The following is a 15420-nucleotide window of genomic DNA, read 5'->3' as shown; positions in this document are numbered from 1 at the left end:
TTTTTGAAAATTTTCTCCTGCAATACGAACAAACACAGAAAATAAACAACCAACCCGTTCAAGATACCATTGAATTAAAACCTAACTAACATTATTAAATGCAGGTACAGGGATCCAAGGAAACCCCAGCGACTGCAAGTAGGAAATAACCAGCTAACAATAAAAAAAAAAAACAAAATATAACAGTCTTATTCTCACTTTCAAATCAGCAAGAAAACCTCCCGCGTGTCTGCCGGTTCGTGTCCCTAAACTCGGTGCATTCCAGGGTAAGAACAATTTAGAGAACAAAAGAAAAAAATACTCTTGTTTTTTTTTCTAATCTTACGTTCAGTGCCCAATATATTTCTGTGAGTGAATATTCAAAACAGTGTTAGTCGTAGGATTCAATTCACACTCTTTAATCAATATCACAAATCAAACTTTACCTTGAACTAGCTGCACTTCATTAACGTTGAAGGCAGCGAGCCACCGATCGGCTCGTACGTCAAAGTAAAGAAAATACGTAGAACTAGATCGGCAAGCTACAATACAATTTACTGAAATATGAAGTTTTCTTTTTTATTTTTTGAAAACCTAAATATAATAAATTAAATATAATGAAGTTTTCTACTTAAATATAGTAAAAATTGGTGAAAAATTCTTCTTTGTGATGCAAATGGGTCGAGAAATCCCTTGCGCCAGGAATTAGCGTATCCACGGATTCGATTCAATTCAATTTAAACTTCCTGAATGATCTGACGTTCACGCGTGTACAATAAAATTAGTCTACAGTCAGACTGCGGGTTTCACTATGAATTTATAAGAGATTAAAGTATAGTACTCGTTGTGACGTTAACTATGATCTGTCTAGAGTCTTCTGCCATCCATCTAATTACATTTAGAAAAATATTTAAATTTATTTAAAAATATGAAATTAATATCCGCAATGTACGTGGCCTAACTCCACCGTAATTGTAAGACGCACCTCGTCCTGTATATTTTTCTTTGCTCCGCAATCATGGCGGAGTTAAGTGACTCGTCAGAGGATTACCTATTCGCTACTATCGAAACTCGTTCCGTTTCTTTTTTTCTCTCGATGCACTCGCGTGTGTATACTGTTATCCTGCACGCCGATAATCACCACGATTACGTAATTTGAAAGATCCCAATGAAACGCACACGTAGGGTCAACAACACGTGCCTCGATGCGCGATCGCGTTCTCCTAGAAATCACGTACTCGGCCTCCTGGTGCCAGGAGAACGTCAGCGCGCGATGATCCCTCGGGAAAGGACAGGACGTCCCACGCATGAATTTTCGCCTGACCGCGACGCTCTGCAAATAAAATTGCGGGTGCAATTTTCTTCGATTTTCGGCCCTTTTCTCTCTATCTTCTCTTTCTTTGTTTCTCGCTCTCTCTCTCTATCGGGAATCGCGACAACGCGCGTAGTAATCGCGCCGGTAGGGAGAGAGTAATCTCCGGACGATAATTAACGAGCAGCTTTCGCGGCCGTCTATTTTCCGCGGATGAGCGTTGTTCTGTTCTCTTTCTGTCCGTCGAGTTTACCGGTTCATTATTTTCCCACCGCAGACGCGTGATGGATCCCTTCTCGATAATTAGCACCGCGATTAATCACCGCGTTGTCCGGCGCGCGGCACCGTTTCAGAAACTTCATCTTCGAAACGGCTGCGCTTGAATTTTTCCAGGCTGTGAGCAACATACAGCTGCTCGATTCTTCGTTGATAAGATACCTATCGTTTGATCCTTAGGTAGCTTTTTGATAGCTCACTGTTCGCGCCACCTCTCTGCTAATTGTTCGAAAACTTTCAATTAGAAATATACACACGCACTGTGTTGGCATCCGCAGGCGGTCTTCACTTCACGTTGCTCGAATCAAACTGAAATCGCCCGGGAAATGTTAGCATTAATTGCAGCAAACTTCACTTGGATCGGACCTAAGTGAATTTTAATTCAAGAAATGTATAATAGAATCATGTATTGGCCTATAGATTGTTAGATATATTATGAAATAAAGTTTTAAAATTTTATTTAAAGTTAAATTTTAGTACGTGCATTGACAGTTCAATACGGAGTACGAATAAATAAATAATATTGGTTTAATGTAGTGCAGTTCAGTGCTGTTTTTTCAATATACTTTCTGAGAAATGCACGCTGACGAAAAATTCTATCGTATGCTACGTATCAAAGTCTCGTGCTACGTCTCAAGTCAAAAACCCGTATCGAGAAGGGTTAACTGCTGACGATGAAATTAAATATTACAAGCAAATATAAACAAATTGACGAGTATATTTATATCTAAAGAAAAATGGGGGATGTTGCAGTTCCGCACGAGTCGTCATTGGTAATGATGCTACCAGCCATCGTATCCATCATATATACTGCTATCTGCGATTATTTTCTCTTCTCAGAAACGCGAAAAACTACGAAAGGATTTTTATCCTCAACGATTGTTTTTACCAATTCTCGCGTAGTACAGATTCCGGTGATTGACTCGAAATGTTTCGAATCGATGCTTGCGTCTCGTGCTGCCCGTTTCCTTTGTCCCCGGCGAAAAAGCGACGTGACAGCCACGAGCAAACCGAATAAATTTGCGCGAGGCACGGTCGCGTAAGAAGCAATTTCTCTCTCGATACATGCATAAGACAGGTCTAATACAGCGTGCTTTTATTTCACTCGGCGAGCGCGCGGTGGCCATTTTTCGCCGGGAATCGGCACGGCGGACGGCCTGTTCCGCCGACGAAAAATAAGACCCGCCAAAAATAAAGCAGACGATGAAAATTGCGCGCGAAAATAAAAGGCGACCGCGGCCAATTTACTTTGCGGCTGATTTTTCGCGGTGGAAGAGAAGACGAGGGGTTCCCTCGTGGTGATTTTTCGTCAATTGGCGTCAAGGGAATCGCCTGTGCGTTCTGTCGTCAATTAATAATCGCGAGAGATGTTTAGCGGTCTACGAAAATATTTGTCCCTTTGTCGACATCTTTTATGAACGTAGCGTTTTTATGTAACGTTTTAGATATGCTTGCATGATAAGAAGCATTTGGAAATTTACTCAATAAACTGTATGCAGGAATCAAAATACGAGTGGAGGCCACAAGAGTTTTTAAATAATGTTCTGGCGCAGAACAGAACCCTCCGAGGCGTCAGTCAGATCAATTCCTACGAAGCCTCGGCCCTGCCGAGAATTGCCAGATGTGCTAACATACTTCTCACCTAAGGACACTTTCTCTGGCCTTGGAGGGAGAGACAGTATGTGGAAAGACTCGGTAGGGCATAAACAAAGCCTAGTCTAGGAAACAAGGCGCCTTGGCCGGCTTCAGAAAGTCGCATACCAATTCTAAAAGAGACATAGATTCACGTAGCGAACAGACGATTCGGCAGTCACACGTAGACCACTCAAGGAGTCACAAGCAGTCCGTCAGAGGACTGACTCTGGGTCAGTTATACATTCATTTTCATTTACACCAAATCAGTCCAAATACCGTCTTGTCCGCGTCAATCACAAGGAGAGCTAGCGTGCCCTCTTCCGACACATCACACATACAGTTTATAACCACTTTGTATTAGTCTTGAAATATAAGTATTTATTTCACATAACGTCTCATTCATTAAAACATCTCTCCGGGGGCTGTAAAAGGCACGACGAGAGAGCGACTAGCGAAGCGGGTAGCAACTCTACCGTTCACCGCCGAGCTTGCCGTAACAAACAGTATCACAAGTATCAATATTCAGTGGTGCCGTTTTTTAACAGCGATCACATGCTCGAGATCGCCGTTCAGTTTTCAATATGTTTCCGAGGATCTTTCAATCCCAGAGTTTCAATTGGACTTTTGCAAATCCAGAGCAACGAAACTAAGTTGTTTCAGCCGGGAAATTGGATGAAATCACTGGTGGAGATTGTTCTAATTGAATACGCAGTGTTACTACTACGCGCTGTTAAAGTTTCATCCGGGAGAAAGAAAGAAAAAAATAAAAAAAAAGAAAATAAAAAAACGACGTACCATATGCGCGAACCTAATAGAACGAAGCGCAGTCCGATTTGTACTTCTGTTTCGGTTATCGCGCACCGGTTCGTCGCCCCGCGAATCGCTTTCTCATCCAACGGGCGAAATCGAATTTATCGTCTATTAAAATAATCCGAATCAGTGAAACGCGATTATTTCCTTTCGACGGGAAGCTTCCCTTAACCGAGATTCAATTCGAAAAGCGATCGCGGCGCTCGATTTCATCTCGGCGGGGCGAATCGGGTTTCTATTTTCGGCCAGAACACCGTTGATCGTACGTTAATTTATCGTTCATGTTCACCTGACACATTCGCGAGTCGTGTTTTCAAGAAAAAAAGAAAAAAAAAACGAATTCTTCACGCAGAGAGTAACAGGTCGAGCTCGATCGAGTGAAGCGCGGACTTCCACGACGGTGTACTTTGACATCGAGGCGAAATGTTCGCGATTTTTCATCCTATCGCTCGATAAACTCGCTCGTGCACTCGCTCGGTCAGTGTATCCACAATCCGTAGGAGAATTACGTTCGAGGCGTCGAATACGATTAAGAAGATCGATGCGGTCGTATAGCTCGAGTTTTACGAACTTTGTTTCCCTTTTTTCTGTTTTTTTTTTTTTTTATTTTTTTTACGACAGATGAGAGCGGAATTCGCTATAACCAGTGATGAACGGACGATGAACGGCCACGTGTAGCGAAAAGCTCGAATCGTTTCAGACAATTTGCGATAGCTTGGAATTTTCGTATGTCTTGATTAGATTAAATTCGACTGCCGTTAGTCTCGAGTATTTCAGTATTTTCAGCTTCATCGCGAGTATAGTATTTTCAATCTGATTTAATTTATTAATGGCAGACTGTAGGAGATCGTTCAAATTTAATAGACCGACGTGAAACGAAGTAACGTGGCAAAGTGAAATTTTAAACAATGTCGGCATGAAGATTTCACATAAATTACACACCTCGTGCAATGTTCGTTGGAATGTTGGCTATTCTTGTAATAATGTCAGAATCATCGAAATTTAATCCATGATAATCTAAAAATAAATCCATGAAAATCCATAAAAAGTTTAAGAGCTCTCGAGAGTTTCAAGCCACTTTCGAAACCATCCACTGACTAGAGTTCACTTTCCAGCGAAAATTGTTTTCAACTTCCATTTTTTTCTTTCTCACACTTACGCGTTGTCCTCGCGCGTCAAAATCAAGTCGGTCTCCTCGAATTGACGGGAACGCAACGTCTGGCGTTTCTAGCGTGGCGCGGCTAGTTGTTTATCGCGCCGTGTGATCCTCGGCCGGAAACAAGCGGAAAGCTATTTTCACGCGGAACGGGCAAAAAGAGAGGAGTGACTCGTCTCGGAGCGTCGTCGTCGCTGGAATGCAATAAGAGAGCTAAAGGCGGCAGACGAGAAACTCTTTGCTCTCTATGAAAATTTCTAGCTTTGAAACTTTGCTAGCTATGAAAATTTCTATTGGCTCTCTCTTCGAGGGGGGGTTCTTTCGCTCGCGTCGCCGACTATATACCCTCTTGCTCGTGCTTCCGCGGCTTGAATCCGCGTCGTCTATGAACTTTCCTACCAATGGGGCGCGCGGCGCCGTGGGGGGTTGGACTGGGACACGGGGGCTTGGAGGTGGAGGGAAGAATCTTTTGTTTCGAATCAGTCGTTTCGCGTGCCGGCGCATTTACCTTCCTTTTGTCTCGCAACGAGATTCAACGCCATTGTCGAAAACTTGGAGGATCTCGGGACATAATCGGCGCGATCGTCGTCCATTTAGCTCGTTGCGAGTTCGCCGCGCGAAACGAACGGGGCGGGATCGATGTTAACGAAAATGAAAAAAAAAAAAAAAAAAGAAAATGCGTACACACCTACCTGCTGGCCGCTTAGAAAAGAAAGGAGAAAAGAAACGGAAAGAAAAGTGGAGAAATCGGGAGGGAACGCAGCTTGTTTCAACTCCCGAAAGAAAGAGAGGGAAAAGAGAAGAAAAGAAAAGAAAAGAAAAGAAAAGAAAAGAAGAAAGAAAGAAAAGGTTCAACGTAAGGTTAAAAACAAAAGGCGGTTTGCCGAGATGAATGATGACGTTTAATCGTAAAATCAATAAAATTAATGAATTAAATAAATAAATTAAAAATGTTTATACACATATTTATATATATAATATATATATATATATAATATAATATAAAACATAAATAGGGTCCCGAAGACTGCTAGGGGAGCACAGCGCGCGTCTTAAATGCCCCCCTCTTCTAACTTTCGTTTCGCTTCGCGATCTCCTTCTCGCTACGTTCGCGAAGCCGTCGAGAATTCCGGAAGAGATCGATCCGCCGTCGTGCCCGCCCCGAAATATCATCGTTCCACTTATTTTTCTCGGTAGCTGGTCGGAAAGGATGCGCGTTCTTACGAGGCAGGAAAAAGGAAAAAAAAAAAATAAAATAAAATAAATTGTACCGCACGACGCGCGTAGCAAAGCAAGTCCGGCGCGATGAACAGAAGATCGTCGGATGTCGTTTCTCAAATTGATCTCTCTCACTGTCTCGAAAAATCGACGAAAAATTTCGAAACACTCGAGCCGGTGCTTTGGATCACTCGGTGCAATCCAATCGTCTCGTTCGGAAAGTTCTCGACCAACGTGCCCGTTTCTTAATCTTCGCGATATTTTTGTTCACTCTGTCTCTCACTCTCACTCTCGCTCTCACTCGTATTCATTTTCTCTCACATTCTCTCATCCTCTCACTTTCTCCCCATTTCTTTTGAACCCCATTTCTCTCTCGCTCCCTATTTTCATTAACTACCTTAAGTCTCTGCTTTAACTAGTCTAACGCGTATTACATTATCATATTTTACATAAAATCGGTTTTTGCCTAGTGGTCTCTTTCTCTTTCTCTCTCTCTCGCTCTCGTTCTCTTTTTGTTCTTTTTTCCCTTGGCTCGAGTGGCCAAACGTCCTCATCTCTCTTGGTGGTCGTTTCTATATGTACGTGAAAGAGGTTACGCCGCGTCTTATCAATCGTTGTTGGAAAATTCCCGAGGGAAAAACCGCGTCGTTGTCGCCGGAGGACGCTACGAAAAGAAGAGGAAGAAGAAGAAGAAGAAGAAGAAGAAGAAGAAGAAGAAGAACCGATAATGGAGACGATCGACCGACGCATCGGGCCGATGATAATTTCGCCGGGCGACGAGCGAATTACGATATTTATTCCGGTCGCGCGACACAATCGATCTACCGAGGCGAGGCACTCTCGGTTTGTCCTCCCGGCGGACGCGTAAAAATACGAAGAATTCTTCGGCCAGACGTCGAACTATATATCGTCCGGTCGAGGAGGGTTTTCGTTTCTGGCGTCGTTAGACCCCAGAATCTCTCTCGCCGCGAGCACGTGCATGCGCGTTTCCCTTCGCCTGCAACTTTACGCTCCACCGCGCGTGGCCTACATTTTCCAACAACGACACTACGACGATGCTACACGCTCGAGAATCGTGGCGAACGAGAAGTCACCGAGGACGAGTAGCGCAGCAACGGGCGTGTCAAGCGTGCGATACTCGCTTCACGAAACACATCGTCGCGAGGTCTCGAATCGCGTCCACCGTCTTTCGTCTTTCGTCCCTTCCCCCTCCGATCCTTCGCGACGTTTTCGAGCATGACTCTCGAGTAGGTTCCGCGGTTCGAGATCGCGTTGCTGAAAATCGGCACCAATCGACCAATAAAGTATCATCTTAAAGTGATCTTTAACCTCTTTCTCTCTACGCGCGTTGCGCACTCGGTCTCTCCCTCCTTTCCTCCCCCACCTCTTTCTCTTTTCTTCGTACACGTTCACGTAGACATGCCGAGCGTTTCAACCCCTTTCTCACAACGCCCTTTTCATCGAGACCATGGGCTCTTTGGTATTATTCTCCCGTAGAGACTCCGAATATACGTGCGACCTTCGAATGCTCTTCTCGCTCGTATCCCTGTTTTCTTTTTTCTTCTTTTTTTTTCTTCTCTCTCTCTTTTTTTTTTTTTGTTACGTTCTTCATCGGCGGTTCGCGATGTTTCGAGGTCAAGCACCGCTTCAGAATCACGAGCGTTACTCGAACGCCTCTCTCTTTCGCCTTCCCGATATGAAGCTGAAGAGGGTTTTTTTCGGGACAGGTAAGAATCCACCGTTTCCTCTCTCTCTCTCTCTCTCTCTCGTCTCTCCGTTTTTCTCTTTCGTGCATATACACGCAAACACACGCAGACACGCACACGGTTCCAACTGTCGAATTTGTATCGTTTCCTCCCGGCGAATAGAATATGTTCGATAACGAGGCGCGAGGCACGTGCACACTTTTCTAACAGAGAAGTTAAACAGCAACTAGACGAGGCTAGGAAAATCGATGAAGATGAATCGAGGCTGGAGAAATGGAGCGATAATAGAAGAAGAAACTGGTCGGACTGGACCAGTTCTGGAAACGCCGAAGAAGAGATAGAAGAAGGTACGAACGTGCCAAAAATTCTTTTTTTTTTTCTTTTTTTGGAACCTGTTCCTGTACGTAACGACTCCGTTTTAATGCCCGACAACAAAAGTTCCCGAAAAGTCCGCGCGATACAGTCACTCGCGAAAGCATTCGAACGCTGTAGGAATTTTCAGTGAATGTGTATGTATAATATACATACACCATGCGTTACGTGAAATATTTGAAAAATATTTTCGCGCGAGAAAATTTTTCCACCGAGATCGTTATATCAGTAAGCCTCAAAATTCTTGCAATATATTTTATATTTTCACGTGTCACGTGCTCAAGATGGCGTACAGTTGATACTTCGTATCTACGGTGAATATTTCGTATTCAGATCGGTTTCAAAAAAACATTTCGAAATACTTTACACGACATAGGCATTTTGCATATTAAAAATTCTTCGAATAGCGAGCGTTCGAATACTTTGCGTTCGCGTTCTATCTTTGTTTTTCTCTTTTTCTTTTCTTTTTTTTTTTTTTCATTTTCTTTTCTGTTCCCACTGCTCAGAGTTCTCGTCGTGTATCTCGCGGTTTGCGTCTCGCACGATATCGAAATCGATCGCGCTATCTGGATCGTCTCCACGTGTCTCAGTTACTTGGTCGCGCGTTGGCCCTCTCACGACGATTCTTCTCGTCGGGCTTCTCGAGAGGCTTCGTGTTTCGACCGACCTCGCGCCGAGTACACCGAGTTCAATCGTTCAGAATTAAGTGTACTCAGAATGGAAGGGCCCCGCGCGATTATCGCTAGCAGTAGTACGAGGTCGAGAGTCCCAGTTTGCAGGAAAACGGCGCCCTACGCCGATTGTACACACTTCCGGTGCTGATGACGTCCTTCGTCTCGCACCGTAGACCCGTGAAGCCTTCCGCGCATCTGCAATCACCAAACAGAGAAACAATGAATTAACAAAAAGCCGGATCTTTTAGGATTTTCAATCGTGAGATTTTACAACACTAGAACAGCATTCGTCGAATCTAAGTAATATTTAAATTAGACACAGACTGAAAGAAGATTTAAATTTCGTTCTAGAGATTTATGAAATTCGATAAAATTCGCCCAAAAAACTCCAAGAGCAATTTTTAACTGTAAATTGTTGCGGTCGCCAACGGGGGCGAACGATGCCAGTCGTGAGTTAAAATTAAAAATCGTTTAGCAGCCAGGCGGACGATTTCTGATTCTGCTGCGCTGATGACCCTCCTGGTTTCTGGCTTACGAGCGCGCGAGTGCCGCAAACGACACGTCTGCCAGAGCGTTCGTACGTCTCGTCGCGGTTAGTTAACCGTGCTATAAATACCACGACGTCGGCATAACATTATTTTTCCAAAGAAACGTCTCGGACACACATCGAGCTGTCTCCGCTCGAGCCGTCCTCTCCTCCCTTCGAGTTTCTGCACCTCTTCGTTGCGTCTCGCGACGCGAAAATTTACCGACTGACAAATCGAAGAATCTGTGGAATAAACTCGAGTGCGTGATCGCGGTGGAACAATTAAAAGGCAACGATCAGAAACGTCAAATGTGCATGCCACATATTACGAAAAACGAAGACGAAGATAAACGAAGCTTTGCTTTTGTATCTGTGCGTTTGGCCACCGTAAAATAACATAAAATTTGAGAAAGAAAAGTGTGCGAAATTGACAGAAGGAACGCGTGAGGATTAAAGTCGATTAGATTCAATAGGTACTAGAGAGATCAGATATTTTCAAGCCAAGATCAAAAATATAACGACGTCAGTCTCTGACAGCAGTGCTAACGAAATTTCATAAAATATCTGTTGTCCCCGTGAAATGTTTTCACAAATGTCCGAGCAACATATTTACACGATTTACATGACTTTACGCGCGTTGTTTTCTCCCTTTTCTCCGTAATTGCGTCCCTTTCTTCGCACATGGAATTCAATTCGACGAGAACAAACGATTCTTTCTTTCTTTCGAGTCGAGCGTTTTCCCTCCCTCCTCCTCCCCCTCCTCGATTATCGACCAGTTTCCAGGAACACCTTTGTAGCGGGAGGAGAAATTCTATTTGCGAAGGAATTTCAAGAGGAAATAGCACACGGCCGAGAACAGCGGATCCAAGGATCGTAGATTGTCCCATTGATACGATCCTGGGGGAAATCAAGGGGAGCACCTTTGCCGCGATCTCGCGGTCCACGCCGCGCGATAAAACATATTTTCGTCGCCGACGAATTCCCACCGTCTGAAATCGCGTTTCCATTATTTCGTGAAATCGCGCGTTTTACGCGGAGTTTTACGCCTAGGTTTCCTGACGATTTCGCGGAAAGTTCACCAAATTATGGGTAAAGCTTCTCGTATCTGAAGTTACAAAGGTGTTCATTTCATTGTCAGATAGTGGGAGAGCAACTTTATTAAGTTGTCTCTGCAGTGATATGCAGCGAGGAGCGTAACTGTATCAATGACAGTGAAAAATTGTGGACAATTTACACTGGTTTGTACAAGCTTTGTAAAACAGATCGTACAACAATCCACTTGGCCTCATTTTATCAAAGAGCGAAGCTTCTGCTTTCATAATCGTGAGTTTCTTTTGATGATGATTTTACGTGTAATAGCAAGGATATTCTCGAAATTATAAAAAACTTCGAACACATGTGAGAAATTTCGTTTCGTGATCCATCGTCATTTTGAAGACTTTGAAATAACTCCTTAAAACTTGTAGAATTTTTTTCCTTTATTATTTTACCGAACGTTGAATATTAGGCAAAAATTCAAGAAATTCTGACATTTTGTCACCTAATGTCTTAAGTTCAACGAAATGGTGAAAAGAAATCTTCAAAATTCTTTAATGCCTTTACACGCGTTTTTGAATTTTTACAATCTGTCAGAAAAATGTGTCTTCAGTTTCCCGTCCGCTGTATAATGTAAAATCATTTTCGGAAAAAAAAAAAAAAAAAAAAAAAAACTGACGTCCATCAAAGCTAGAAGCTCCGCTCTTTAAAATCCAAAACCAAGTGGATTAATTTATATAATTTTTTTTTCTTGCTAAGTTTAAATTATCAATTTAAACAATTTTTCATCGTCATTGGCACAGTTATATTCTTTACTGTACAATGTATGCACAAGTCTCGCGTTTTTCACATTAAAATGGCCATTCGTGTTCATCTTGGACTACCGCGACTTCTTTTCTATCTTTCTCCTTCTTTCTCCTCTTTCTTTCCTTTTCTGACATTTTTTTCTTCTTTTTGTTCCTCGCCCCTCCTCTTCGTTTTTCAAGCGGCAGCCTCGCGAATTTACGAGGACCACGGACTAAATGTACTTGGCGGTAGATTTAGCGTTGGACAAACCAGAAACAACACCGGGAGCTAGTGCAATTTACCGTTGTACCCATTCACTTGAACCCATTAACGCTGGCCGGCAACTTCGGCCCCGTTTCGAACGTAATGTGTAATTGGCTTCTCATTGAGATTTATCGTAATCACGCGTGTTTATCGGCGTACGCGAATTGCCTTTTACGAATTGCGCTGTCGAATGAACTCGCGTCGATCGGTGATCGGTGACTTTGGCCGCGACGAAATGCGCGCGATCATTCCCTCGTTGAAATTTTCACTCTTTTGGAGAACAGCGTTTCCTGTCAATTTCCGAGACGACTTTCCTCTCGTGCTTTCTCACGGTATGCGGAAATTTCACGTAGGTAAAATTTATATTGTTAACAATTTATATTGTTGAGTCTCTGTTCGTTGCAGCAACGTTGGACAAATAGTCTGTTAACCATCTAAGTACTGACGTCCGATATATCGACACCTGTATAATATCTGTGAAAGCCAAATGTTCGATGTATCGACGGTCTCTCACTTTTTGTTTTCAGTAGCTCTTGAGCTCTTTATTTGATTTGATTAACTTTGAAAATATAAGAACTACAATAATTTATATGAAAACGTGTGAAATTAAACTTCGCCTGGCGATTTAAATCCGTCCACTAGCGAACCCCGTCCTTAGAAAGTTTAGTTGACAAGCAAGAACTATACCTGCTATATCGTTCTGTGCATGATATTTCTCGAAATTTACAGACACGTTTAGCACATGGTATTATTTTAAAACTTAAAGTTACTGTAAAATAAATCCACCCTCTTCCTTTTTCTTTATATTAGTCAATGTAATTTATCGTTCTTTATCAACGTCTTAATACATATCTTTTTAGAATCTAGTACTGCTCGAATCAAAGTATAAATATAAATCGAAACGTGTCAGAATCTAGCAGTACTTACTTAAATCAAAATTATATCAAACATCTAGGATTTAGAAGTATCCGAACTAATGAATTCCCATTTCCAACTATTCGCGTAACAGTTGCCAGAAACATGTTTTACATATTTGCACACTTGTCTTAATACATATCTTTTTAGAATCTAATACTGCTCGAATCAAAATATAAATATAAATCGAAACGTGTCAGAATCTAGCAGTACTTACTTAAATCAAAATTATATCAAACATCTAGGATTTAGAAGTATCCGAACTAATGAATTCCCATTTCCAACTATTCGCGTAACAGTTGCCAGAAACATGTTTTACATATTTGCACACTTGTCTTAATACATATCTTTTTAGAATCTAATACTGCTCGAATCAAAATATAAATATAAATCGAAACGTGTCAGAATCTAGCAGTACTTACTTAAATCAAAATTATATCAAACATCTAGGATTTAGAAGTATCCGAACTAATGAATTCCCATTTCCAACTATTCGCGTAACAGTTGCCAGAAACATGTTTTACATATTTGCACGCGTGTCCAGACACTTGTCTTAATACATATCTTTTTAGAATCTAGTACTGCTCGAATCAAAGTATAAATATAAATCGAAACGTGTCAGAATCTAGCAGTACTTATTTAAATCAAAATTATATCAGACATCTAGGATTTAGAAGTATCCGAACTAATGAATTCCCATTTCCAACTATTCGCGTAACAGTTGCCACAAACATGTTTTACATATTTGCACGCGTGTCCAGACACTTGTAGATAATAATGTGTGTAGGTGGTCGACAATTTTCTACCGTAATTAACGCAGTGTGTTCGCGTTGAAGTAAACCTGCTCGAACCAGTTAAAATGAGCGGCATGATTTCGAAGATGGGTCAGACACGGGCGCGTTAATTAATATTTTCAACCGACAGCTGCCTAGTTTTAAACAAAAAGCGTCCCTCCGTACCGACAGCAGTCGTTAAAGTGTGATTTTTCCGGATGACAGGTTTTACGGGAACGCGATTTCTCGGTTGAGCGTGAACTCGCGATAGCGGCGTATACCCTTGTACATCCTAGGTTTGATAAACTCGTTTCCGCGACGTTGCAACTGCGTGCTGGAATATTTATACGCGCTTCTCTACGCGCTGTAAAAAAGAAAGGGACGGCGAATTCAACTTTCTTGTTTAACGTAAGATTCCCGAGCACAGTTTCTTCGCGAGCGACTACGCTAAAGTGTCCCAATTCGCGGCTTAATATCAATTCAATATCAGTACGATCACTGTCATCGAATCAACAAGGATTTATCGAGAGAAAGGAACGTGTAGTAGGAGTAGGAAGAAAGTTTATTGTACAGCAGGACCTCCGTTATGTGTATTTCTTGGTACAAACACGCGTACATATTGTAATGAAAGTTCACATGCTTCTCACGCAGAATGAAATCAATTTACAGTGATTTAATTTGAAATTGACGTAGTGTAAAGTCGTCAAAACGGAAATGCGTAAAAAAAAAAAAAAAATGAAATATTTAAAGAATTTGAACGTGGGAAATGTGCAACAAAAATATTATACTCCAGAATTAACCATCGCCAATGTAAAAAAATCGGAAACGTGCTCTTTGTTTTGCAAACGTTTTGCAACAAGTTGAATCATCTGAACACTTTTGCCTGTCCAATTAGTTCATGTAACGTAAGTTCTATTGTTTTAATAATTCATTCGAGTGTTGTTCTCGGTATAGTACGAAGTGCGTTCAGTTATCGCTGGACTGCGGATGTTTTATGTATTCGTTCGAAATTTAGAGATACATATTACGCACATGACAGGTGAAAAAATATTGAATATCAAAAGTGTAGCGGTTGTTACGATATTTGGCGGGTAGATAAAAAAATATCAAATGTCAAAAGTGTGGCGGTTGTTGCGATATATTTTTGCATAAATCTCGTTTCTCTGGTTGTATTAAAAAAAAAAAAAAAAAAAAAAAAAAATAGAAGTAGTCTAGCTGTCAAATGTTACAATTCAATTTAAATTGATAGAATCTTAAATCTTTTAGTATTCTTTCCATCGTTGTTTTCTTCCATTCAAGGATTTTACGAAATTTTATGAAATGTAATGAAGCCACTTCTTGGTCATTGGTGAATGGAAACCAGGCAAGGAAATGAGACGATCATAAGTGTTCCGCGATCGATATCTTTCTTTCTTCATTGTTTCCGCGTCTCTGGCAACATTAGGACGCTTTTCCTCTTGTTCCTTTCTCCAGAACGACGGTAGACGACGAAACCCTTTTCCACTCTCGCAGCCGAAAGTGTCAAACTTTCGACGAATAAAAAGCTCGACTATCAAAGAGAGAGTCGATCGCTTTAAGAACGTCCTTTATTAGGGGAAAATTGCTCGCCAAGTTTCGCGAAAGTCGTTTGCTTTTTCTCCGCGGCCGCCTCTGAAAGGGGTGGTGACCTTTGTTTTCGGGGAAGGAAACTCGACGTAAATTCGGTCTCTCTCTCTCTCTCGGATGTAATATAACTCGAAACTATTGTTAGCTACTCGTACATCCACAGTTTGGGAATTTTATTGAATTTTTAAAGTGAAAAATTTTTGATCGGGAAGAGATTGCACATCTATACAATATATCGAGCACATCTGTAAAATACTTTCAAAGTACTTTTTATAATACTTATTAAAACAATCTTCCACCGAGATTTTATTAAATCCTATTTCCGAGAATTTTATTTTATACGTTTATTTTATACGTTTATCACTGGACCGCGGATTT

The 15420-nt window shown here is 41.6% G+C and overlaps 1 protein-coding gene across 1 annotated transcript in view; it reads right to left on the bottom strand.

The window, feature by feature from the left end:
• The window catches only part of LOC122528211, a 360579-nt gene that overhangs the window by 23129 nt on the left and 322030 nt on the right, over positions 1–15420 (bottom strand). The window contains exon 5 of the mRNA XM_043653107.1: positions 9275–9333. Within this exon, the coding sequence (XP_043509042.1) occupies positions 9275–9333 (59 nt within the window). The remainder of the gene's footprint in view (positions 1–9274; positions 9334–15420) is intronic.

Source organism: Frieseomelitta varia, unplaced genomic scaffold, assembly GCF_011392965.1.
Source record: "Frieseomelitta varia isolate USP_RPSP 00005682 unplaced genomic scaffold, Fvar_1.2 scaffold_247, whole genome shotgun sequence".
Taxonomy (NCBI): domain Eukaryota; kingdom Metazoa; phylum Arthropoda; class Insecta; order Hymenoptera; family Apidae; genus Frieseomelitta; species Frieseomelitta varia.
This window is presented reverse-complemented; position numbering and strand designations above follow the sequence as displayed.